General features: G+C 40.3%; 1 protein-coding gene across 3 annotated transcripts in view; it reads right to left on the bottom strand.

Moving 5' to 3' along the window:
• LOC127568496 (L-selectin-like) overlaps window positions 1-17717 on the bottom strand; it is a 35182-nt gene extending 17465 nt beyond the window's left edge. For all 3 annotated transcript variants that reach the window (XM_052012320.1, XM_052012319.1, XM_052012321.1), the window contains exons 1-5: window positions 17598-17717; window positions 17274-17492; window positions 10042-10120; window positions 7979-8362; window positions 5373-5480 (exon numbers count right to left, since the gene is read on the bottom strand). In XM_052012320.1, coding sequence (XP_051868280.1) covers window positions 5373-5480; window positions 7979-8362; window positions 10042-10120; window positions 17274-17276 — 574 coding nt within the window. In that variant the 5' untranslated portion in view covers window positions 17277-17492; window positions 17598-17717. The remainder of the gene's footprint in view (window positions 1-5372; window positions 5481-7978; window positions 8363-10041; window positions 10121-17273; window positions 17493-17597) is intronic.
• Between the last annotated feature and the right edge of the window lie 9514 nt (window positions 17718-27231).

Raw genomic sequence — 27231 nt, 5'->3', positions numbered from 1 at the left:
TGCCTATCATCTCTCCTCACCTGGATTCACCTATCACTTGTCAGCTCTTGCTCCACCCCTTCCCCTCAGCTCTGTATACTGGCTATCACCCCTCTTTCTTTTGGTCCAGATTAAGGGTCTTGACCCAAAACGCTGACTATCCATTTCCCTCCACAGATGCTGCCTGACCATCTGATTTCCTGCAACAGTTTGTTTTTTGCTCAAGAATCCAGCATCTGGAGTCTCTTGCGTCTCCATAAAATGGGGAGGGTTGCAGTCCAGAGAGACCAAGGGGTACAAGTACATAGTTCCCTGTAAGTGGCATGCCACATGGAATTCCCTACCCAATAACTCTGTGGGAAGGACAGCAGTGGTTCAAGATGGCGGTTCAACGTCACCTTATCAAGGACAATTGGGTATGTGGAGCCTTACTAGCAGCACTCAAATCCTGCAAAATTATTAAATATAATTACTTTCATTCCATGTCTTTATTTATGAAGCATAGGATGCTACATGATTTTTAATCTCTTTCTCAAGACGTTCTGGCACTTTCAAAGACTTGTGCATGTGTATCCCCAGAGCTTTCTGTTCCTGCACCCACCTTAGAATTGTAACCTTTGCTTTTCTTCATTCTTCCATGTAAAATTTCATTTGATATGTTTCTGTCTCTTTCACCAACCATTCTCTGGCCTCTTGAAGTCTGTAACTGTACTCACCTCTTGCTATATTTCCAAATATGTGCCATCTGCAAAGTTTGTAAATGTGCCCCATTCACTCAAATCCAAGTCTTGATTCATTATTAGGTCTCTTTTAGAAAAAATATGATGAATAATAAACAGTTCTACCTCAGAATATATGAGGCCAAGAATTTATGGCCAGTGAAAATGTAATGGCTCACCCCTGGCTTGGAAAAAAGTTTCATTTCACAGACAGGAACATTTTTAATTAAACTTTTAAAATATTTTACAAAATATTGGAGAAAAAATGAATTGCATCTGAAAGTGAAATGGCATTATTAACCATTTAGTGTTAAGAAAGCTACAGAAATTAGGTCATATTTGAGCAACACAGTGGCTGTGAGAATTGCTGCCTCACAGCTCCGGTGACCCAGGTTCAATTCTGACCTCTAGTGCTGTCTGTGCTAAGTTTGCACCACATGGGCATGCACTCCCTGTAACGGTATGGGTTTCCTCTGGTTTCCTCCCACATCCCAATGATGTGCTGATTGATAGATTGTAAAATTGTAAAATGTAAAACTATCCCTGTGTTGGTGGGTTGATGGGAATTTGGGGAGAATACGGTACAGGGAAAATGAGTTGTGGAATAGACCGAGTGGCTTCCTTCGACATCCTAAGGGAATAAGGAAACTTCTAAAAGGGAACTGTAGGCCTATATTTATTCATGCCACAGCAAAAGAGATATTATTCCATTGTGATCCTGCTGCTGTTTTCTTGTCAATGTACAGATTGTAATTATTGGCAAGTTAATACTACACACCTGGCATCCCACCCCAGTGCAGCGCTTATTGCTGTCAGGGCTCCAGCTCTCAATGGTATTGTCTACTAAACCACAACATTGATGTAAGTGTAAGTGCTGTTGATTTCTTTTGAAATGGCTGCAAAAGAGGCTGTGCAGGGGAGGAAGCACGTTCATTTTTTTCCTGATTTTGATCTTAACATCCTGGTGAGACACAGAAGGGCAATAAGATGCCAGGAAGTGGTTGCAGAATAAGTTCCTGGAGTGATTCACCATGTGCTTAGAAACAATGCAGAACGAAATGCTGCGATCTTACAAAATATGCCAAGATTATTGCTCTGTTACATAGAAGCAGTAGGCCAAAAGCTCAGTTAAAAGGCTATCTTAAATGAAAACAAATTGTAAATATCCTTTATTGTTAATGCTCTAAGATCTATGTTCATTCAAATGTTTTGTTTGTATCAACTTAGCCAAACAAATTATATGTGCAGGTAGAATATCCAGAGATGCTTTGGAAAGATGAGGCAGTGGGTGCTGCAGTGAGTTTTTATTCATTGATTTATTCGTTGTGTTTGAAGTAGCCATCAATTGGTTAGAAATAAACAGTTTCAGGAGATACCCTTAGCCTTCCTTTCAGCACAGGCAGGAACTGTTCCAAGCTCTCTGCCATTTACTCATACAGTGTCATGTTGTGATACATGCTGATTTCTTCTTGTACTTTATTCTTTCAAGGGCATAGTCCTGTGCAGAATCAAAGGAAGCACACGCTGTGAGGTCTTTCCTTGGACCTGACCTATTGGTGGGATTGTTTTGTAAACTTTCATGGAGATGAAAATAAAATGGAGTTCAATAGATGAAGGCATTCTGATGACTAAGTAAGCAGCCATAACGATATAGTGAGTCAAAGCTTTTGGATGGATCGGGTAGTATCTTCTCTTGCATTATACTGAGTACACTTTTCTCCATCTTGGAAACACAAATGAAATCACTGCAAGTGATTCCCTGAATAGGGAGTGAAATGCTTCAACGGAAAAGGCAGCCTTCTTTATTGGTCCCATCTTCAGACTTTAATATATAGTTATGCAGGCACCATCATTTTCTTCTCCCTACAATGCATTTAGAAAGTGGATTGCATTGGTTCACAATCTTCAATGTGTCCACTCCTTGTACTGATGAAGGTTTAATCCACCTACTTGAAAGGAACGTATTTGCAGGGCTGTGGGGAAAGGGCGGGGAAGTAGCACTGGATGAATTGCTCTTGCACAGAGATGGCACAATCTCAATGCACTAAACAGCCTCTGACCATACTGCAACAAATCTGTGATTTGGATGATGAAGTTGTAGAGCAGTGAGCAATGAACGTCCCAACTCTCTCTAGAGAGTACTTCAGGCACCCCTACAGGGGTGGACCAGAGTCTCATTTTGTGGAGTCCTATAGCATTCTCCTTGAGACCCTCAGGTTGTGGGGGGGAGGTGGTGTGGGTTTGTGGGGGGGAGGTAGCCCAGTGACTATTATAATGGCATTCAGCTGTATCTGTTGGAGCATAGACAGGAATCAGAAGCCAAGATACAGTCTGAGGAATGATGATTAACATGATGGTTAAAGAATTGTGTGAAGACCCTGCCTATATGGCACTGACCATGAGCAGTAGTTTGTCATGGTCAACCGAGAGCTTGTGTTCAGGGAGTGATAGTCTTTATTATTCACCTGGAGGTCTGGGTTCTGAAGGGAAACCCAAAGCTCCAAGGAATTGTTGTTTTTTGCTTGATGTTACTTTTGGAAATTTGTGTGCCACTCAGCCTGAAAACCTCTGCTCAGGAAAAAGGGAACAAAAAGATGGGCATCATGGATCAGCCTCCACCACTGGAATGATTTGGAGTCTAGTAAACTTAGAGTGACTGCCATCTTGATGTCTAATTGTTGGGGCTGTCAGACACACATACATGAATGTAGCTCTGTCTGCAGAAGGTACCAGATCTCTGTTACCATAGATATAGGAAAACTTAGTTGGGATGGGTTACTTGGAGAACTGGAGCATGGCTCTCTGAAACCTCTTGGGGTGATAGGGTTTGCAGACTTGAGCCCTATGCGAGCACTCCAGAAACACAGCAGAGGTCAGTAGTGCAGAAGCGGAAATGCACTTCATCCAATATTTTTTTTGATACGTTATCTTTATTAGTCACATGTTCATTGCAAAACACAGTAAAATACATCTTTTGCATAGAGTGTTCTGGGGGCAGCCTGCAAGTGTCACATTTCCTGCACCAACATAGCATGCCCACAACTTCCTAACCCGTACATCTTTGGAATGTGGGAGGAAACCGGAGCACCCGGAGGAAACCCACTCAGACACGGGGAGAACATACAAACTCCTTACAGACAGTGGCTGGAATTGAACCCAGGTCATTGGCGCTGTAATAGTGTTATGCTAACCACTATACTACCATGCCTGCACATCACTGCCAGTATCACTGCAGAAATAGACAGCTGTCTCTTGACATCCCAACCTGCCTCCAGGGATGTCTGCAGCAGACTGCGGGTAAATGTCTGGTGGGTGAATAGTCCTTTACATTGCACAGTTCCAATGACTGGAGCAGTATGAAGGTTATTTTCTGTGAGCTGTCAAGTATTTTTCTATATTAGGAAATCAGTTCCTAATTCTCTATGCAAGCATTGCACAATAGGGAAATTGCATGCTGTGCAGCCCACATACAAAATGTCTGAGCTTCTCAATAACTTATCATAACCTCAAATGTCAAGTGGAATCTCCTGAACTGCACAATATTTGTAGAATGGCTACATTTTCACTAATTACTCTCAAAAACAATAAAATTGATTGCAGAGCATTTAAAGCTCAATTTTTTTCTCAACACAATTTCTAAAATATTCATATAAGTGATTTACAATACACATAAAATTATATTTTTGGCCAGGATCTTGGCTAAGCAATAATTATGGATTAGCACACCATATAAAAACTCACTCAGACCTCTTGTAACCAAGCATTAGATATGCAAGGCTCTTTACACTGGAAATGGCTTGTGAAGAGCCTACACTCACATCAGTAGGAAAGATATCATTAAACTGGAAAAAGTGCAGAAAAGATTTACCAGGATGTTGCCTGGACTTGGGGGTCTGAGTTACAAGGAGAGGTTGCGTAGACTTGGACTTTATTCTCTGGAATGTAGGAGATTGAGGGGTGACCTGTTAGAGGTATATAAGATCATGAGGGATATAGTCTTTCCCTGGGAGGGGGTGCTAAAAGCAAGACGGCATAGGTTTAAGATCAGAGACGAGAGATTTAAAAGGGGCATCAGGGGCAGCTTCTTCATGCAAAGGGTGGTGCGAATCTGCCAGGAATAGTGGTTGAGGTGGGCACATTAGCAACCTTTAAAAGCCATCTAGATAAGTACATGGATAGGAGAGGTTTAGAGGGCTAAGGGCCAAATGCGGGCAGATGGGACCAGCTCACTGGGCAACACAGTCAGAATGGATGAGTTAGGCTGAAGGGCCTGTTTCCATGCTGTATGACTCTATGACTCAGCACAAGTGGTTTCTGTTTGATTGCAGTGGGGAAATTTGAAAGCAACACAGCCTGTGAAGGAGCTTCAGATTATTGACAGCGGTGAATTTTTGTGTTCAGCTTTACATGCTCAAAATGTTACTATTGGAGTGATAAGGGCAAACAGCAACACTTTTACTTTCATTGTTACCACGCAAATCAGGTTTATTCCAAATTATAAAATTAATTGCAAACCATAAATGTAAAATTATATCTGCCACTGAATTGTGACTGAAATATCAGATATGATGAGAACCATTCTTGAATCTGCTGTCATTGCCCAGGCTGAACCCACTAATATGGTTCTCTGTTTAACTGGTCTCTGAAATGTCCTAACAGAGTTACCGTGCTTACCATTTTCACACCCTGACCCATAGAACCCTTCACTGCACCGGCACGTATAACTTCCTATAGTTTCCACACATTCTCCGTTACCACTGCACGAAGTAGGTTTGCATGAAGCTGTCAAAAGAAAACAAGATAAATACATATATGCAGAAACTGTGATCCTAAAGGGGGACACTTTACACATCCCTGCTCTTAACCATAATGAGAAAAAATTTTGCCAAATTCAGGTATCTGCTGCCCAAGTTTCCAAACCTACACCTTGAGAAGTCATTGGCAGTGCAGACCCAGATTTCTGATGTGTACTCCCAGAGTGGAAGAACCCCTTTATGAGTAAAGAATGTGCTAGTACAAATTGACATCCAGATCTGGCCAATGTTTATTTTCTGTTGATTGGGGTACTGATCCTGACTTGCATTTCCTAATCCTAAAGCCTACCTCCTTATCTCTCTGTATGCACTCAATAACAGTTGGTCAATTTCATTTACTTATCCTAAAAGATTAATCCTACCATTTAACATCCTTGAAGTAAAGAAGTACATTTGTAAGCATCCTACTGGGGAATAAACAAGATGAGCACAATATTTTTTAAGAATTCATTGTGTGATTGGATTAGGATAGAATTAGACCCTGTAGGTCGCAACTTCAATTCCCAGTCTTTCTTTAATAGCTAAGTGTCATTATGTTTATTTTGTTTTTATTTTTAATACATGTATGTTATTTATAATTTATGTTAATTTAATTTTATGTTAACACACTTTTTTCCTCATCTTGTAATGAATGTACTGTGCTGCTGCTGCTGCAAAAAGCTAATTTTTATGGCATTTATACCATGTAGAACAATAAACTTGAACTTGAATGTCCATCATGAAAATGGTAGTAAAATTACAAATGATATCAAAACCTCAAGGTGTTGCATTTCTACTCCTTGTCATTTACTCAGTGAAGCCTTCAGGAAATGTATCTGTGGACATTACAGACTGACCTGTGTAACAAGTGGGTTCCTTTTTTACAAACGTCATAAGTTGATTTTGTGCAGAAGTCAGAAAACACACAAAAATCACTTGATATGGTAACCATACCTCCAGTGTATTGTAATGAATGGCATCAAAAGCACATCGGACTGATGAGAAAGAACAATTACTAAAAGTGGAGAGAGAAAGGAAACTAGTTCTGCAGATCGTAGGAACAAATGTATGTTCCTATATCATACTTCTGAATTTAATAATATTATGGCAGCTCAAATGTATGTAGGGGGTGTTGGTAACCAGGGGATGACCTGTATTTGAAGGGTCAGTTAGCATTGGGTGATTAATAAATATTTTTTCATAGTTTATTTTCCAAACATTAAAACTGTATTGAAAACAGAGTAAAAGAGAAAAAAAGAATAATACAATCTAATAATATATTTCATCAGTAATGTGATTGGTTGATTTTTTTCTGTTGCCCTCTTCTCATCCCATTTTGTACTCTAGTTTAGCACAGAACCCAGTCATACACTTTTTCATATAAGTACATTTTTTTAATCTTTATTGGGCTTTGAAAAACATACGCAGGTAAGCTATACTCCAAAGATAAATTGAAAATGGGTATCAGTAAAATATGAAGATACGAAGATACAAAAGCCTGAAAGCACATGCCACCAGGCTCAAGGACAGCTTCTATCCTGCTGTTATAATATTATTGAACAGTTCCCTCGTTCGATAAGAGGGACTCTTGACCTCACAATCTACCTCGTTATGACCTTGCACCTTATTGTCTGCCTGCATTGCACTTCATTCTTCATTCTGTATTGTTTTACTTTGCACTACCTCAGTGCACTGTGTAATGAATTGATCTGTATGAATGGTATGTAAGACAAGTTCTTCACTGCACCTCAGTACAAGTGACAATAATAAACCAATTCCAATGAATATAGTTATTTAAAATATGCAGTATTTTCTTGATGAAATTAATTGAAAACAGACCTTGTGAAAAACTACTGAAGCAACAATAGATAACAAATTGCAAAATGTTGCAAATATCTCCAACTCCAGCTTAGAATTACTTCAATGCATAAAAGTTTGTGGTGAGCCTCAGTAGTTACAGTAGTGGCTGGATCAAGTGGCAAGCTTCATCTCGGATGTTCTTACTAAAGTACACACAACTAAGGTTCCTGAATATCCTGGCTTGCATAAGATCCTGCTGCCACAGCACAGGGCCTTGCTGTGAGGTAGAAACAGACTTTATGCAGCAAGTTGCCCTTGGGAGATATGTACAAAGTAATCATGATCTAATATGTAAATCAGAAACAACTTCTGAGCTAAGGTCCTTCATCACTTACCACACCACCTTCTGTGGATTTTAGCAACATTACACATCTCTGGAAAACATCTATATTTGTAGATTCTTCACAGCGTTAAATGAAAACTAATCAGTAACTAACCTTCATTAATGGCATGGTGATTTACTTGCTGCTGCTTATTGTATATTTAGCTGACCAAGGTTAAGAAAGCTGGAGCATTAAAATCCAATTGGCAGTCCTGGCATCAAATCAGCACTGCATGCCCAATTTTTTTGGTAACTAACTTCTAACTCCAAATACATTTAAAAGGAATAGGCCAACAGAACCTTACCTAAGTAGCATAAAGCTCGTTTCTCTCTTTCTGTACAGGGATCATTGTTCCATTTTCCTGCGTCTATTTCTCTCTTTATATAAATTTCTACACAATCTTCTGCCCCAGGAGTTGGTTCGCCTACCGCCCAGTTTTCTGCTTCTTTATCCAATGATTTATTTGTTCCAACCCAGGTCCAAACACCATCAATCTTCCTTATTCCAATCCAGTAGTAAGTTGGATTTTTTGGTAATATCCTATTCAAATGATCATTTTCCTCTTGGTTTTGAATTGCAACCAGGTCAGTGAAGGACTTTTGGCAGTACTCTCTGGCATCTGGCCATGTCATATTTGTTGGTGAGTATTCATAATTCCACGTCTGGACTCCTTCCCAACTTACAAGTTCTGTGAAAACAATAAATTTGCAATAAAAATTGAAAATTCTGGTAATAGACCCTAAGAGATTCACCAGCACCTGTAAAGTGAAAAGTTAAGTTCTGTCTTACATTTTGCATCAATAGCAGTGCTGCCCTTGAAGCAGTCCCAGTGACCTGTGGCCTTCCCTTTTTCAACATCATCTGCTGTTGAGAATTAATTTGAAGGGATTCCTCACAATTGAGATGACATCAAGCTATCCAAACAGCCAATCAGTCTAAAGAGTAAACTTTCTGGTGTCTAACAACATTTCCAACTGACGTTTTGAACAATGAGGAAGAATTGCCTGACTTGAAGGGAAAGCTGATTATTCACTTGGCAAAGTATTATAAGAGCAAGGGACTTAAACATGGGAACAAGCCTAAATCAGTAAGGAGGACAAATGACAACAAAAACAATTAGATGCATGCAACAAGAGAGGTGGTTGCAGAATCTGTTGAGGTGACAAAGTTGGTATGATCGAGCTAATCTATCAAAAAGGGAATAATGAAATAATTGTATTTCTAAAGCACCTTCCACTACCTCAGAACATATCAAAGCAATCTGCAGCCAATGGACTTAATGGATTGAGGTCATTGTTGAAGTATAGACCACACAGCAGCCAACTCACAAATAGTAAGCTTCCACAAACCATTGATATGATAAAGGCCAGATAACCTATTATGTTAATTGAAACATTGAACATTTGGAGGAGGTTTGACAGTATAAATGCTGTGAGGATATTTCCCCTGGTCAGGGTCTCTTGAACGAGTGGTTATGGTCTCAGGATAAGCAGTCAATCATGCCAGATTGAGAGGAGGGTTGTTAGTCTTTGAATGATGAGTTTTCAAATAAATAGATAGATAATTGATGGCCAGCATGGACTTGGTGGGCCAAAGAGCCTGTTTCCACATATATGACTCCAAGAATCTACACTCATAGCTGGCCACTGTCTGTAAGGAGTTTGTACGTTCTCCCCGTGTCCGTGTGGGTTTCCTCCGGGTGCTCCGGTTTCCTCCCACATTCCAAAGACGTACATGTTAGGAAATTATGGGCATGCTATGTTGGCGCCGGAAGTGTGGCGACACTTGTGGGCTGCCCCCCAAAAATCACTACGCAAAAGATGTATTTCACTGTGTGTTTCGATGTACGTGTGACTAATAAAGATCTTATCTTATCTTAAATAGATTATTGGACTTTAGGGGAATTAAGGGTTATGGGGATTGGACAAGAAAACTGAGTTGAGGCCAGGATCAGATCTGCCATGATCTTATTGAACGATGGAGCAGGTTTGAGGGGCCAAATGACCTACTACTGCTCATATTTCTTTGCTGTTATGGGAGTTAAAAATTGATCAGGATACGGGGATAATTCCCATTTTCTTCTTTAAAGTTGTGCTTTGAAGTCTTTATATTCATCTGAGAGAGAAGACACAGTCTTGATTTAACATGACATCTGACAGAAGGCACATGCAAATATGTTGTATACCCTTGGTACTATGCTGGAGATTCAGCCCAGATCTTATGCTCAAATTTCTAAATGGGACTTGAAGCTAAACACATGTGAAGAAGGAAAAATGCGCTGATGTTAGCTTCCTATCCCTGTTCCAAAAAATAGAATCTATGCCAAAGTTACAATATTTACAGAAAAATAGAAGAGTCATCACATACCGTATATCACAACTAAAAGCCAAGCGTGAGAAACACCCTTCTGAACCCAATGCTTTTCACAGATTTTGACACGAAAGGCCTTTTGCAAGAAAACAAAAAAAAATTACATTAGATTTCTCCATGTAAATAATAAATGAACAAAATGTACACATAAGACCATAAGACATAGGAGCAGAATTAGGCCTTTTAGCCTATCAGTATATACATATACATTTTCATCTCAATATATTAAACAAATTTTGCACTGACATATTCAACCTTTTATTGTACTGTTCCAATTATACTTTTCATCATAATTTCCGGTCCACTAATGTCTTCCTGCTGATTATATCTCTGTGTCCTGCACACTTGGGATAGGATTTCAGAGTTTCTGTGACATCTCCTCCATGCACTCACTGAAAGAGACACCCTCCCGCACTCACCAGGAGTGTCGCCACACCTCTTGCTGCACTCACTGAGAGTGACACTACACCCCTCCTTCTGTACAAACCCAACTTAACTGCACTGTGTAATGAATTGACCTGTACGATCGGTATGCAAGACAAGTTTTTCACCGAACCTCGATACAAGTGACAATAATAAACCAATACCAATACCAATATCCTCTCCGCACTCACTGAGTGTCATCACAACCCTCCCTGCACTCACCGCGAGTGTCAACACACCCCTCCCCACACTCACTGAGAGTGTCACCACACCCTCCCTGCACTTACTGGGAGTGTCACCACACCCCTCCCTGCACTCACCGAGAGTGTCAACCTCTCCCCGCACTCACTGACGGACAGTGATGCCCCTCCAAACACTTGCTTGGAGCCACAGTGTTGCATGTAGTCATTGTAAATTAACTGTCCCATCAGCTCACCCCTCTGTTGCCTCTTTGTCTCACTTCAAATTTGCCTCCTATCACTCTGGGCAGAAGCAGGGTTCCCTCTGGGTCAGAGAATGACTGATCCTGGGACAGAGCCTTCCTAGCGGACTGTCCCCGTGTCCTAGGGTCAGCAGAGCATTTTGGTATCTCTGTGGTAGGCACATATCTTATGATCCTTCCACACAACTTCCTCCCATATTGAAATGACCGCTCAGTCTAAGCCTGTCCAGGACACTTTTCACCAGGTTTCTGTGCACACTGTATGACCATGCTACCATTGCTATATCAATCCAGGCTCAACAGGCAGAAAAAAACCTGGCCACCCCAGAGGAGGCAGGGAGGAAGGATAAGGATGAGATGGCTGCTGAAGGGTATTTTGTGCTTTTGCATCTATCCCCTCTAGGCACCAGCTCAGATACAGACTGTATAAGAGATGAATGCAGGTTAGAGAAGAACATTTCAAGGGGTGAGTCACCTGGGTGCTAGAAGGCTGTAGTCGGGAGCTGAAGGAAATCTATTGGGTTGGTTCACTGAAGGGTGACTCCACACACTAGCCCTACCTCAGTGGAAAAAGGAGAGGACACATTCCATTGGTAGTGTTGGACAGTGGGAGGCAGCTATTACACCCAAATGCATGAGGTGATTGATCAGAGCATGGAGGAGTCAATCTCTCACGTCTCACAGGAGATCACCTGGAGCTCGAAGAGTATTATTTATACAGTTAAGGTTATACAGTGCCTGATGGATTAGATTTCTGCTTTCACGAAGGGACAGGTGAGCTCATTCAAAGTCTTCATGCCACCATTGAGTCTCAGACCATACTTGTAGAGTTCTCGTGATCCAGCAGCTAGTCAATCTGTAGTGTCAGCAGGATGCTGTTCCACGGGAACAGAGCGATGCCTCAGGCCATCAGGGAGCTGTGGCAATTGGGAAGCAGACCTGCTGCCTTGCAAAATTTGGCTGCACAGACAATATAATCACTCCAACATACCAGCTTTCAAGAAGGTGCTACAAAACTGTCTACTGAATACTGAATTTGGCAAGCCCGATCATCTGGTTTGGGAAATGTTGTGCCGACCTTTAAACCTCGCCTAAGACTATCTAACCCCTTCCTCCCACATATCCCTCTATTTAAATTCCTCCATATGCTTATCTAGTAATCTCTTGAATTTGACCAATGTACCTGCCTCCACCACTGCCCCAGGCAGCGCATTCCATGCCCCAATCACTCTCTGGGTAAAAAAAAACCTTCCTCTGATATCTCCCTTGAACTACCCACCCATTACTTTAAAGCCATGCCCTCTTGTATTGAGCATTGGTGCCCTGGGAAAGAGGCGCTGTCTGTCCACTCTATCTATTCCTCTTAATATTTTGTACACCTCTATCATGTCTCCTCTCATCCTCCTTCTCTCCAAAGAGTAAAGTCCTAGCTCCCTTAGTCTCTCCTCATAATGCATACTCTCTAAACCAGGCAGCATCCTGGTAAATCTCCTCTGCACCCTTTCCAACACCTCCATATCCTTCCTATAGTGAGGCGACCAGAACTGGTACTCTAAGTGTGGTCCAACCAGAGTTTTATAGAGCTGCATCATTACCTCATGGCTCTTAAACTCGATCCCTCGACTTATGAAAGCTAACATCCCATAAGCTTTCTTAACTACCTTATCCACCTGTGAGGCAACTTTCAGGGATCTGTGGATATGGACCCCCAGATCCTTCTGCTCCTCCACACTACCCAGAATCCTGCCATTAACTTTGTACTCCGCCTTGGAGTTTGTCCTTCCAAAGTGTACCACCTCACACTTCTCCGGATTGAACTCCATCTGCCACTTCTCAGCCCAGCTCGGCATCCCATCAATGTCCCTCTGCAATCTTCGACAATCCTCTACACTATCCACAACACCACCAACCTTTGTGTCATCTGCAAACTTGCCAACCCACCCTTCTACCCCCTCATCCAAGTCGTTAATAAAAATCATGAAAAGCAGAGGTCTCAGAACCGATCCTTGTGGGACAACACTAGTCACAGCCCTCCAATCTGAATGCACTCCCTCCACCACAACCCTCTGCTTTCTACAGGCAAGCCAATTCTGAATCCACCTGGCCAAGCTTCCCTGGATCCCATGCCCCCTGACCTTCTAAAGAAGCCTACAATGTGGAACTTTGTCAAATGCCTTACTAAAATCCATGTAGACCACATCTACAGCACCACCCTCATCAATCTGTCTGGTCACCTCTTCAAAAAACACTATCAGGCTTGTGAGACACGACCTGCCCTTATGTTCTCAAAGGCACACACTCATCCATGCAGGTCTTGTTGAAGTCGGTGACATCCGTGGCATATTCATTCAGATCTGAAGATGAATCCTTGAATACATTCCAGTCCACCGATTCAAAGCAGTCTTGGAAACGCTCCTCCACCTCCCTTGATCATACCTTTGCAGTGCTTCTACTCCCGAAGTATGGGCAGAGACTGAAGACCACTGCACCAGTGGTGAGGACTGCAAAGGTATGGTCAAGGGAGGCAGAGGAGCATTTACAGGATTGCTTTGAATTGGTGGACTGGAACATATTCAGGGATTCATCTTCGGGTCTGAATGAATACGCCACGGCTGTCACTGACTTCAACAGGACCTGCATGGATGAGTGTGTGCCTTTGAGAATATACCGAGTTTTACCAAACCAGAAGCTATGGATGAACCAGGAGATTCGCAGTCTGCTGAGCGCTAGATCTGTGGCATTCGATACCGGCGATCCAGAACCCTACAAGAAGTCCAGGTATGACCTACGGAAGGCCATTGTGAGAGTGAAAAGGCAATTCTGTGTGAAGTTAGAGACACAATCGGACGCACGACAGCTGTGGCAGTGTTGGAAACAATTACTTCCTATAAGGCAAAACCTAACAGCTGAAATGGCAGTGATGCTTCACTCCCTGATGAGCTCAACGCCTTTTATGCAAGCTTTGAAATGGAGAACAATACTACACCAGTGTGAATCCCCACAGCATCTGGTGACCCTGTGATCTCTGTCTTGGAGGCCGATATCAGAACATCCTTCAAGAGGGTGAACCCTTGCAAGGCGTCAGACCCCAACGGTGTACCTGACAGGGTACTGAAAATCTGTGCCAACCAACTGGCTGGAGTCTTCAACCTCACACTGCTGCAGTCAGAGGCTCCCACCTGCTTCAAAAGGGCATCAATCATACCGGTGCCCAAAAAAACCAGGTTGAGCTGCCTCAATGACGATCACCTGATAGCACTCATATCTACAATGATGAAGTGCTTTGAGAGATTGTCATGGCTTGAATTAACTCTTCCCTGAGCAAGGACCTGGACCTGCTGTAATTTGCCTACCACCACAACAGGTCTACTGCAGATGCAATCTTACTGACTCTCCACTCGGCTTTGGAGCACTTCGACAACAGCAAATCACATGTCAGGCTGCTGTTTATCGATTACAGCTCCGCATTCAACACCATCATCCCCTCAATACTAAGCAACAAGCTTCAAAACCTGGGCCTCCGTACATCCCCCTGCAACTGGATCCTCGACTTCCTTATCAGGAGACCACAGTCAGTGTGGATCAGTAATAATATCTCCTCATCACTGACAATCAACACAGGTGCACCTCAAGGATGCGTGCTTAGCCCACTACTCTACTCTCTCTACACTCATGACTGTGTGGCTAGGCACAGCTCAAACACCATCCATAAATTCGCCTATGACACCACTGTTGTTAGCAGAATCTCAGATGGCGATGAGGAGGCACACATGAGTGAGATAGATTGGCTGGTTGACTGGTGTCACAACAATAACCTCGCACTCAATGTCAGCAAGACTAAGGAATTAATTGTGGACTTCAGGAAGGGGAAGCGGGAGAACACACACCAGTCCTCACTGAGTGGTCAGTGGTGGAAAGGGTGAGCAGCTTCAAGTTCCTGGGTATCAATATCTTTGAGGATCTGCCTTCGGCCAAACACATTGATGCAATCACGAAGGAGGCATGCCAGTGGCTCTACTTCATTAGGAGTTTGAGGATGTTTGGTATATCACCAAAGACTCTTGCAAATTTCTACAGATGTACAGTGGAGAGCATTCTGACTGGTTGCATCACTGCCTGGTATGGAGGCTCCAATGTGGAGGATCGAAAGAGGCTGCAGAAGGTTATAGACTCAGCCAGCTCCATCACAGGCACAACACTCACTGCCATTGAGGACATCTTCAAGAAAAGGTGCCTCAAGAAGGTGGCATCCATCATTAAGGACCCGAACCACCAGGGACATGCCCTCTTCATGTTACTAGCATTGGGGAAGAGGTACAGGAGCCTGAGGACCCACACTCAATGTTTCAGGAACAGCTTCTTCCCCTCTGCCATCAGATTTCTGAACGGTCCATAAACACTACCTTGTTATTCCTCTTTTGCACTATTTATTTATTTGTGTAACTTATAGTCATTTTTATGTCTTTATGTCTTGCACTGCACTGCTGCTGCAAATCAACAAATTTCATGACATATGTCAATGATCATAAACCTGATTCTGATCCTAAAATCAGACAATGTGGGGTTAGAGGACACAAAACATCTGGCTTCAAGACAGAAGGCAATGCACAGAAATTAAAAGTAGCTATCTGGAGTGGAAGAAGGCGGGTGCTGGCGTTCTACTAGAATCAGTGCTGGGACTACTTTTGTTCAACATTTAATGGTTTGGAATCAAAAACATAATTTCTAAATATGTAGTTTAAACCAAACTAGGATGGGAGGAATGACTGCAGCAAATTACAGGAGGATATCAACAAACTTGCAGAATGGGCAAATAATTGACAAATATGGTTCAACACAGATAAATATGAGGTAATACATTTTGATAAGAAGAACAGGAAGATCACTTATTACTTGGGAGGTGTGGGTCCAGATGGGATTGAGGGCAAAGAGATCTTTGAATATAAGTGTACCCTAAGTACACTGAAAGTTGTGTCACAGATTAGCATGGCAATGAAAAAACAAACTAAGCACTATGTTCTATTTGCAGGTAGATAGAACTGAAAAGTTGGAAAGTTTTGCAAAAGTTGTGTCAAACCTTGGTTAGAGCACTGTGTGCAGTTCTGGTCACTATACTTTGTAAAAGATATGAGGGAATGTGAGAGAGATTTAAAAGGAAATGTTTACAAGGACTAAGCTGTGCCTAGCCACACAGTCATGAGTGTAGAGAGAAGAAGACTGAGGAAAATCTAATAAGTCTTTAAAATGATGAAACATTTTTAGAGAGGGAGGCTGAGATAATGTGGGGAAAAGCATAACTAAAGGCGTTCAACTTTAGATTGGTCACCAAACAATCCAATAGGAAATTCAGGAGGAATGGCTTTATCCAAAGGGTGGTGAAAGTGTGAAACTCACTAGCACATGACATAGTTGAACTGAATAATATAGATGCATTTAAAGGAGGATGAACACTCACATTGGAGAAGGGAGGAGAGGCTGATTACAGTGGATTTAAATGAAGAAAGATGGGAAGAGGCATGAGTGGAGCCTGAACACCTGTGTGTGGTTGAATGGCCTATTTGTGTGCCTTTGTCATCCCATGTTAATTGCTGTCAATGCTACTGCTACAGATGTCACCCTTACAAGATCATTCAAACGCTTAAAGCAAATCCCAAAGTGATGTAAAGGATCTACTGGGCACCCATTAATCAGTGCCTGTTACCCTTTCTGAGAATGATCTGCAGCATTTACTGAACTCCTTTGCCCACATTGGATCCCTTGATGTAATAACGTAAAGAAAACCAAAGTTCTGTACCAATCACCTCCTGATAGGGGCCCCTACCTCCATCTCCTAGTGGATGGCAGCTACAACAGCACTGTAACTGGCGTTACCAGTCTTTCCAAAGAACCTCCAATTTGTTTAAAGTCAGCCTTTGGTCATCTACAAAAACACTACGGCCAAAAGGAAGGAGCTTAAAGTGTCCAAGGAGGCAATCGACCTGGGTCGGCTGCAAGTTACAAAGGAACAACAGTTGGCAGTCGGTGTGTGGTAAATTTGGAAAAGGTGGTAGGAATGTTGGCTGTCCCAAACCCACCACAAGCACTGCATCAAGCCTGTCTGCACTTGATGACCTATGAGAAATGGCCCATGATGCATGAGCTTGGCACTCCACTACATAAGAAACAGAATGAGCAATAGAAATCATTGCACTACCTTGCCAACAGTCAGACAGAAAGTGGGCAGCAGCTTGCCCTGAGGTCTTTCCTAAACCCCACACATGGAAACTGATTCAGTCTCAGCAGCAATCATATAAATGACAATCATCTATTTAAATAAAAACCTTCTAAGACAGAAAATGAGTAGAAAAAACATAATGGAACCTACCATTTTAGGAAAATGCTGTGCCTTTGCTTTCTTCTTAGTTTTTCTCTTTGCTGATGTTTTGATAGTTATAAGAGCTTCATGTTCTTTTGCCTGCACAGAAGTTCAGTGCAGCACCGTGTCTGTTTATAAGCCCAATGTCTCTGGCCACGAATGAAACCTCCCTGACATCAGATTCTTTGATGAGCAAACTTCCTGCAAGCTTGATGAAAGAAGATTTTTCTGCAATACAAAAGTGGCTGCTGAACACCAATTTCAATCAATTAACAAATCTTTTATATCTAAAAACGAACTTTAAACCAAGCAAAGTTTGTTGACAACACCCACAATGAATTCATAGAAATATGCTGTGATACTTTTAACTGCAGCTACGTAAAGGGAGACTGGAGCCCACACTCTGAATTATTTTCTTTAAGAAAGAATTTAAAAGAAGAAAGTAGAACTCAGAAGGAAGATTACTTGTAATAATATCCTGAACTAATTTCTGACGGCTGAGGTCAGGACCTTGAGGGGAGGAGTAATATTTTAGAACATTTATTTGTCCCTAAATTCTGAAGATACTGACAGAATTATTTCTGTTCAAACACTGGGGCAGAGCAACATCATTATACACTTGTTATGTTGATAGTGGCATGAAAGCTGGGTTAAGGATTTGTATCTGACAATTTCAGACAATGATTCTGATTCTCCAATAGCACCTCATCAGACCTTTGTTTCCTTACCTATTTAATTTGCACCCTCTTGTTTAGCACCATCATGTATTTTTTTCATTTTGTCTACATTTTGCCATTAACAGACCTTTGCTGTTGTCCTCTCCCTCTACTTTCTCCACATCTTAAAACCCATTGATCTTTTCCACGTTCGAATCCAAGGTCACCAATCTGAACCTTCAATTCCCTTTCCCTCACCACAGGTATTGCCTGCTCTGCTCTTCATCTGTCATTATTTCAGGGAAATAGACTCTGCAGAAAAGACAACTGCAGGCTAATATCAAAAAGTAAAACAAAGAAACTTACCCAAAAAGGGAGGCGGGAAGTGAGGTGTGCCCATCCACATTAAACACAACGCACATCAGATTACCCTCAAGGTCATCACATTCTTGACAATTTCCCCTCACCCCCACACCTCCTGATTGGCTACTCCTAGCCCAGACTTCCATTAATTAGACTTACCACATCAATTACTTCTGTGAATGTCCCACTGATCTTCCATCATAATCTGTGGGGAAGATCCTGAGAGATTTTGGGGTGATATCTCCAGTTGTTAATTTTTCCCAAAGTGGGGCAGGGACATGACTTGAGTGCTTTTGATTGCTTTGCTCATGACACACAGTCATTTAAAGCCTTGAGTAATCAATCCATCAAATCATAGACATATGCAGAAATGCTGAACATTGAATTGGCTTCCAGAAAGAAGATTTTATTTGGCTATTGTTAATTTTAGCCAAACCATAAACAGGAGGAAGATTTTAATATTTTCTGCATTCTCTATTTTAGAACAGTTGTAAACAGGTGCCAAAAGAATGATATAGTTCAAATCTTTCCACATTGTTTTCTCTCCCCGTAACTTCCTTCATTCACAGTAAGTGCTCCAAATCTTGCCGATTTCAATTGACCTGCACAATGTTTTACCTCTGCCTACATAACCTTTCAAAGCAACCACCAACAATGTGGAGTCCTCCCGCACATTGAGCTGTAAAACTATCCCACTGCTGGTGCTTTAACAGACTGAAATAGCAGAACTATCAACTAATTATTTTCATTTAAGTCTGAAGGTTGTGCTTAAAGGCCAAGTTGTAGTTGGATTACTTGCAAGACTGGTGAATGATTTAAAGGTTTTGTTGATTTTTGAACACTTTGAAAGTGACAGCAGGATGGATTTGTAAAGGGTGGATCATTCCTGGTGAGTAATTTTGAATATTCTGAAGAAGTGTTTAATGTAGTGGTAAAGAATGCCTATGGATGTTAGTTACCTAACTTCTCAGAGTCATTTGATAAAGTACTTCATAAAAAACTGTGAGCTAAAGTGAAAACTCATAGAATTGAAGACAATTTGTAGACATGACCAAATAACAGGACACAAAAAGTCCTGCTGAAGGGCAAATATTCAAATAGGCAGTATGTTGCTAGTAATATTCCACAAGGATCTATAACAGCAACTACTACTTGCCATATTACCAAAAAAAATTAGATGGAGATTAACAGATCCATATTTGCCAATAAGAGAAAGGTGGAAGGTCTTGTAAACAATTGAGACATTAACATCAAATTACTGAGGAGGATTAATAGATTAAGTAAATGGATGAAGATATGCTAAATGGATTTCATTGGGAGGGCATTCCCTTTGGACCTATACAGGATAGAACAGAATACTTTTTCAATGATGAAAAGCTGCATGCAGTGGAGGTCTGAAAAGACTTATGGATCTTTTGACAGAATAGATGATGAAAGATTCATGGACAGGTACAAAACATATAAAATAGCCAAATGGAATATTAGCCTTCATACCTAGAGGACTGAAAATAAGAAATGGTACAGCTAAAGAAAGCCCTAATTACACCATAGCTGGAGGCTATAAGCACTTCTGGTCTAGGAACTGTGGTATTGATTTAACACAATGATACCTCAGCTCCAACAGTTAAATGACGATGAAAAATTACACATACTAGGATTCTATTCTCTGGAATTTAGAAGGTTTAAAGAGTCAGTTAAGGTATGGGGATAGTAATATCATGGATAAAAGAAACAAGTTCTGCTGGTTAAAAGTCTACAACTGAAGGGCATGGACTATAAATTACATTCAAGGCTTTCAGGAATGAAATTAGGAATTACTTCCACACACAAAGGCTGGTAGATATCAGGAACTCTCTGCTGCAAATACTCATTGATGTTAATTCTCAATCTGAGATTTATTGATCTGTGTTAACCAAAGGTCTGGAGTTAAGTCATAGATCAACCATCATCTCATGGTAGATCAGGCTCCAAGGGTCCAACTGATCCACTCCAGTTCTCTCCTCTTTTACCCACAATTTACTCAATCTCTGTTCAGAGTCAAAATTCAGACTTGGTCAAACATTATTCTGCGTATTGCTTTAGATGCGGAATGAATGGAACAGATCTGATTCTTTTATGGTTTTCCAAAGAAGAACATTTTCTAATTCTGGGCAATAAACATTTAAAACAGAATATCATGACAATGTATACTGATTGTTCCAGAAAGCAATGTATTCAATTAGAGTACTAACCTATGTACTATCATACATAATTAATTCTGTGTCTACAATCTGAAACCAGCACTACTCGCAAAACTAGAACATCATCTGTCCTGTTATTGTTTCAGACACTGCGTGGAAGAGAATGGATTTTGGTTGAATTTATTAATCTATGCATTTCAGAATATCTGGGCTATTTTGTTCTTGAGGTGCTGGGAGAATTGAATTAAATTTAAATAGATGACTTAAAGTAACAGGATTTAATTCGTTTTTGAGAATACAATGGAGAATTACAGCTGAAAGCTGTACTGGAAATCAGGGAAAGTTTCTTTTAACTTATGTATGTTTTCTCTGAAAATGCTAAGAGGAAGAGAGAAGTCTTTAAGCGACTTCCCCTTCTGCTGATAGATAACTGTGTCTTGTATTTTAAGCGGCAGTAGTCAGTTCAAGACTTCAGCTTTGTGCATGTGTTGTTTCCTTTATTTTGCCCCTGAGATTCATAAGAGACAGAGTTGTGAAAAGAATCTGACAAATCCAAGAATGAAGGAAACAGGGCAGCACTGCTGAACAATGACTTGATTACTAAACAAAATACAAGAGGCAGCAAGAAATAACATCTGCTTACCGTATATGACAAATCTGAGGAAAGATCATAAAGTCACTGGATCTGTCTCCAAGACGCCAAATAGCTTCCTGGTACTAGAGTTTAATTGTTCATCTGTTATTTATCTCTGCATATTAACTGAAGGAGCTTAGAGAATGGGAAACATATAATAGCTATATTTTCAGTGAATCATTAATTGAAAGATGGACCTGAATTTACTTATCAACTCTACTTAAGAAGCAGTTATGTGAAGAAAACTTCATTCTTTCTAAACTAATAAAGTAAGCAAGACAAGAATACTTGAAGTTTGACAGTGAAAATAAAGGCCATTACATTGTACACAAACTCATGCTACAGTCTTAGGTAACAGTATTTAACTAGTTGGTTTCCATAGGAATTATCTGAGTACAGAACTTGCTAATTGATCCCCTGTATGTTATATTACTGGTCAGGTTATCTAGAAGCCTGAATAATGATCTGGGGTTGTGAGTTCAAATCTGGAGAATCTGAACTTAATAAATTAAAATTAAAAATTAAAATTAATAGAACTGTAGATGGTGGTAATATAAAATAAACAGGTCAGTCAACTTCTGTGGAAAGAGTGGCTAAGGATGAGCCATAAATACTGGCTGCCAAAATGCTAGAAGGAATTTTAAAGATTGAAAATACCTTTTGAGAATTAAAGCTGCTATTACCCACCAAGTAAGAATTAAACTGGTTTTCACTTTATTAAAAACAATTATTAGAAAGTGTGGCAGACTGCCCTTAGAATTCTTCAATGTCAGACTGACAGAATGAAACAGGAGGATGGCACTTTCAGGTTCAGTCCTCTCAGCAGGCAATCCTGTTATTCTCAGTAATCATTCTCTGAGGGTTAACATATATCCAACTGAAAGGCAATCTGACAATTTTCAGAACGAGTAGTTGAACCAGGAAGGTCCAAGGCTCAATCTCCATGTCTTCGGTGTTGGTGGAAATACAGGAACATAGAAAATAGGAGCAGGGATAGGCCATTCATTCCTTTGAGTCCGCTCCTGTATTCAGTTTGATCATGGTAGATCCTGTATCTCATTACCATATTCCCACTCTCTCCCTATACCCTTAATGCCTTTTGTATCTAGAAATCTATCTATCCACTTCTTAAAAATATTGAGCGACTTGTTTTCCACCAGCTTCTGAATAGAGAATTCCACAGGTTCACCACTCTCTGAGTGAAGAACTTTCTCCTCATCTCAGTCCTAAATGATTTACCCTGTACCCTGAGACTGTGGCTCCTAGTTTTCCGCACCAATCAGGGAAACGTCCTCCTTGTATTCAGCCTGAAAAGACCTGTCAGAAATTTGTATGTTTCGAGTAGATTCCTTCTCATTCTTCTTAACTTTGGTGAATACTGGCTTAGTTGGCCCAATCTCTCTTCATACAACAATCATTCCATCCCATGAATTGGAGCAGTGAAGTTTTGTTGCCCTCACTCTGTAACAAGTATATCCTTTCTTGGGTAAGGAGATCAAAACTGCACACAGTACTTCAGGTATGGTCTCACCCAGGACCTGTATAAATGAGACAACCCATACTTCCTCCTGTACTCAAAATCTTTTACAATGAAGACAAACATCCTACTTGCTTTCTTAAATGTTTGCTGTATCTGCATGTTTGCTTTCAGTGACTAGTGTACAAGTATACCCAAGTCCCTTGCATGTCAATGCTTACCAATCTAACCCAATTTTAGTAATATACTCTTTCTGCCTGATATTCCTACCATGGTTATTTCCATATTATACCTCATCCATAATGTATTTGCCCACTCACTCAACTGGTCTAGATTGCCTAGAAGCTTCTTTGCGTCCTCCTCATAACTCACAATTCCACCCAATTTTATATCAACACCAAACTCAGAAAAATTGCATTTCGTTCCTTCATCTAAATCAATGACATATGTTGTGAATAGTTGCAGACCAAACACTGATCCCTTTGGTACCCCGCAAGTCGCCACGTGCCACCCAAAAAGAGACCCATTTATTTCTGGCTGATAATCAATTTTTAATCCATGCCAGTATATTGCCCCATTTCCACGTGCTTTAATATTACACATCAACCTTTTACATGGGATTTTATTAAATATCTTCTGCAAATCCAAATACACCATATCCACTGGTTCTCTCTCATTTACTTATTCAGTTACATTCTCAAAAAACTCCAGTAAATTTGTCAATATGATTTTCTTTTTAAAATCCACATTGACTTTGTCTAATCCCACTGATATTTTCTAAGTGTTTTGATATCACATAGTCTGGTATTTTCCCAACTACTGGCACTAGGCTTATCACTCCATTGTTCCCTGTTTTCTCTGTCCCTCATTTTTTAACTAATGGAACTGCATTTGTTACTCTCTTTGAACTAAATCTGCAGAAACCATTCCATAATCAATAGAATCAATGCAATAGAATCTATTATTTCCAATGGCTACCACTTTTAATACTGCGGGATCCAGATCATCAGACGCTGGTGATTTATCACCCTTCAGTCCATTAATATCTACTAATATCAATTTCCTTTAATATGTCATTTCCATTAGCTACTTGGTTCCCTGTCATTTCAGGGAAGTTATTTATAACCTGTTCTGTGAAGACAGAACCAAAGTGTTTGTTTATTGTTCTGTCATTTTTTTGTTTCCCATTCTAAATTCTCCCGTTTTTGACTGTTGGGGACTTACATTTGGCTTCACTACTTTTTTTTGCTTTTTACACACTTGTGGAAGATTTTACAGACCACTCTTATTTTCCTTGGAAACTTACTCTCAAAACTTCATTTTTTTCTCTGTTAATTTTGGTTATTTTTTTTGCTGAATTCTAAACTACTCCCAATCCTCAGGTCTATTACTTTTTCTTGCAACTTTGCATGCCTCCTCTTTGCATCTAAAACAATACATGACTTCTTTCATCAGGCAAGGTTAGGTTGCTTTGTGTTTTGTGTTTTTGCATCAGAAAAGGAATGTTTAATCGTTACAGTTCTTGCAATTATTCCTTTAATATTGGCCATTTCCTATCCACTGTCATGTTTTTCACTGAAACTCCCCAGGCCAGCATAGCCAACTTTGACAAAGCATCTTCAACCTGAAATGTTTCTTTTCCCACAAATGCAGCCTGACGTGCTGAACATTTCCAGCATTTTCTGTTTTTATTTTAGATGTTCAGCATCTGCAGTTTTTTTGATGTTCACTGTTTCCTTTGTTTAGATTGGAGGCCTTTGATATGGACTTCACTTTCCACCTTAATGAAGAATTCTATTGTGTTATGGTCACTCTTCCCTAAAGGATCATGCACAAAAAGATTGTTAACTAACTCCTGTTCATTGCTTATTACCCAACCAAGGACAGCCTGTTGGCTCCTCAATGTATTGGTCTAAAATAATCCCATACACACTCCAGGAATTCATTCCTCACAATTTAATTGCTAATATGTTTTGACCAGCCTATTTGTATATAAAAGTCACTCAAGTTATAGTATGCCCTTATTATATGCATCTTTTGTTTTCTATTTGATGCCACCCCTACATTACTGCTGCTGTTGGGAGGCCTATAGGCACTTCCCATCAATATTTTCCACCCTGCAGTGCAGCTTAGCTCCACCCAGACTAATTCGACATCTTGATTTTCTGAGGCAATATCCTTTCTCTCTATTGCTTGGTTTTCATCTGTCACTAACAAAGCCAACACACCCCTTTATCATTCTTTTGCTAATCTGAAATATGGAATATTTGATTTTTCATCCTTCACTAACAGAAATGTAGAGCAATGAAGCTGGGAACATAATTACTCCTGTACTGTGGAATACATGGTGGTTCTTTTGCACAGAGCAAGGTTCCACAAACAGCAATGAAATAATGAATGGAATCATCTATTTAAGAGTCATGAAAAAGAAATATATTGGTCAAGGCATTAGGAAACCCCTCCCTGAATAGTGCCATGCGATCTTTTGTGTTCATCTCACAGCGTAGACAGGACCATGGTTTAATGCTTCATCCATAACACTGCATAGGTAGTACACAAGTGCTAGGTTAAATGACTTTAGATCATCCAGAGTTCCAGCTCCTGATTCTTCTTCAGCAATCTGTACTAGATGTTCATGTGTGTGCATCAGGATCCGATTCAGTGTTGATGATGATGCACCTCATTTAAAGAGACAGTGGAAAAACTAACTCCACCATGATACATAAAGTGTTAACTGCATCTCAAGCTCATGTAATACATTGCTACTTCATTTTCAAGGTAGAGACCAAGGTTTTCAAGTCAAATATTAATCTTTAGTGTACATTGTTTAATCATATTATGTCCAGATATTAAAAAAACAAAAGTAAAAAAGACATTCATTTCTGCAGTACCTTTCAAGTTGTCAGTAAGTACTGAGTGCTTTGAAATCTGGGAAATACGTTTGCAATCTTGTCACTGTTGTAAAATGGGAATGCAGCAGAAATGGCAATATACTAATAATGTTGGTCTGTCCACTGCACTTCTTCACTGCATTGGCATGGAACCTATTATGTCTGCTGCAAGTGCAGATGGGGCTTTGGTTTAGTGTCTCACCTGAAAAGATGTACCTCTGAGAATGTGGGAATCCCTCAGTACTGTAGAGAACAGTCCAGATATTTAAGATTAAGGCTTAATGCAGAATCTTCTGGCTCAGAAGCCACAAGCTAAAACTTAAAGTAATTCTGACTTAAAAATCTGGGAAATAATACCTATTTAAATCCACCTGCACAGGTAATGTCTTCAAATGTCAGGATGATGCAGCAGGTGTAGCTTTCCGATTCTTCTCCCATTCCCCTGTCATTATGAAGATATTCCTTCTTTAAGCAGAAACACCATTGGGAGCCTAACAAAATGTGGAAAGTTGGCTGCTGGAACTTTTCCTAAGGTACTTCACAGCCAATGAAACACGTTCAAAGGTAAGTGGTAGAATCTGGAGAAGCTGATAGGAAAACAAAATGGGTTAGGGTAGGATTAGTATAAAAATGGGTGTTGATGGTTAACACGGACTCAGTAGGAGAAGGTTCTGTTCTGCACTGTATCTCTTTATGACTCTAAGTCACAGTTGCATTGTACAAAAGCAGTATTAGATTCTGCATGGCCAGGTGACCCTCACAAACTGAAGGAAATTCTCTGTCCCAATTCTCCCAAAGTAAAGGATTAAAAATGAAAGTGTCTTAGTCTCTAGGTGTAGGACGTGTGCTGCAAAAATGAGACGATGATCTATTTTCCATCGTGATGATTCCTTTGAAAGTAATTAAGTCTTTTCCATTGTGTTTTTAGCAAGCCAATGAGAAGTGGCTGGTCAAATATTTCTGAATACCAACCATGGCTCTAATTTTACTCTATTTGCATTTAAGTCTTATTTTAGGAAGAGAATAGATTAATTTATAGATTATTTACTGGCTTCCCCTTTGTTTATCAATGTTTTTACCTAACTCGCCTTGGAATTTCCAAACCTTTTCCTCAGTGCAACATTAACTAAAATAACGAGCCTAAATTTCCTGTATTACTCATGTGTAGTTCACAGTCTAAGTAGGAATAATGTGAGCTAGATCTTATCGCACTTGTCGCTGTGTGCGGGAAAGTACAAGTAATTAAACAAACAGCTTTCAAAACTGTTGTGTAATATTGGAATTCCCATTTTCCTGAGAAGCAGTATCACAGATGACATAACATTATGACAATTTACTGATGACTGTAAATAAAGCAGTGTTTTGCTTTAAAGGATTCTATCTAATTATATCAAAATTACAAAATAATCCAACTGGAATGCTGTTCACTGCTATCATCTCTTCTTACATTCAGGAGTTAATATAGGGGTAGATATGAAGGTAGGTAGAGTGGTGGGTGTGTGTGTGTGTGCGCATGTGAGTGAGTAGGATACATGGCTGTCTGTTGCACATACATTTGCCAATTCCCTCCATCCTTCCATGGTTCAATGAGCTTATCCTACAAGTAACTGAAATGTAAACCAGGCCAAGTCAAATTTCCATCCCTATCTTGTGCTAAGTTAGACCATCTTAATTAGGTCCATTGTGGCTGGGCCATATTCTGTTTTAACACATCTGGATATTAAGGAAAACAGCTGGGTACTCCTGAGGTCTACATGGAAGTATGC

The sequence above is a fragment of the Pristis pectinata genome, chromosome 3 (genome assembly GCF_009764475.1).
Source record: "Pristis pectinata isolate sPriPec2 chromosome 3, sPriPec2.1.pri, whole genome shotgun sequence".
In the NCBI taxonomy this organism is placed as follows: Eukaryota; Metazoa; Chordata; class Chondrichthyes; order Rhinopristiformes; family Pristidae; genus Pristis; species Pristis pectinata.
Note: the sequence above shows the minus strand (reverse complement) of the source record. Positions and strands in the feature narration are given on the sequence as shown.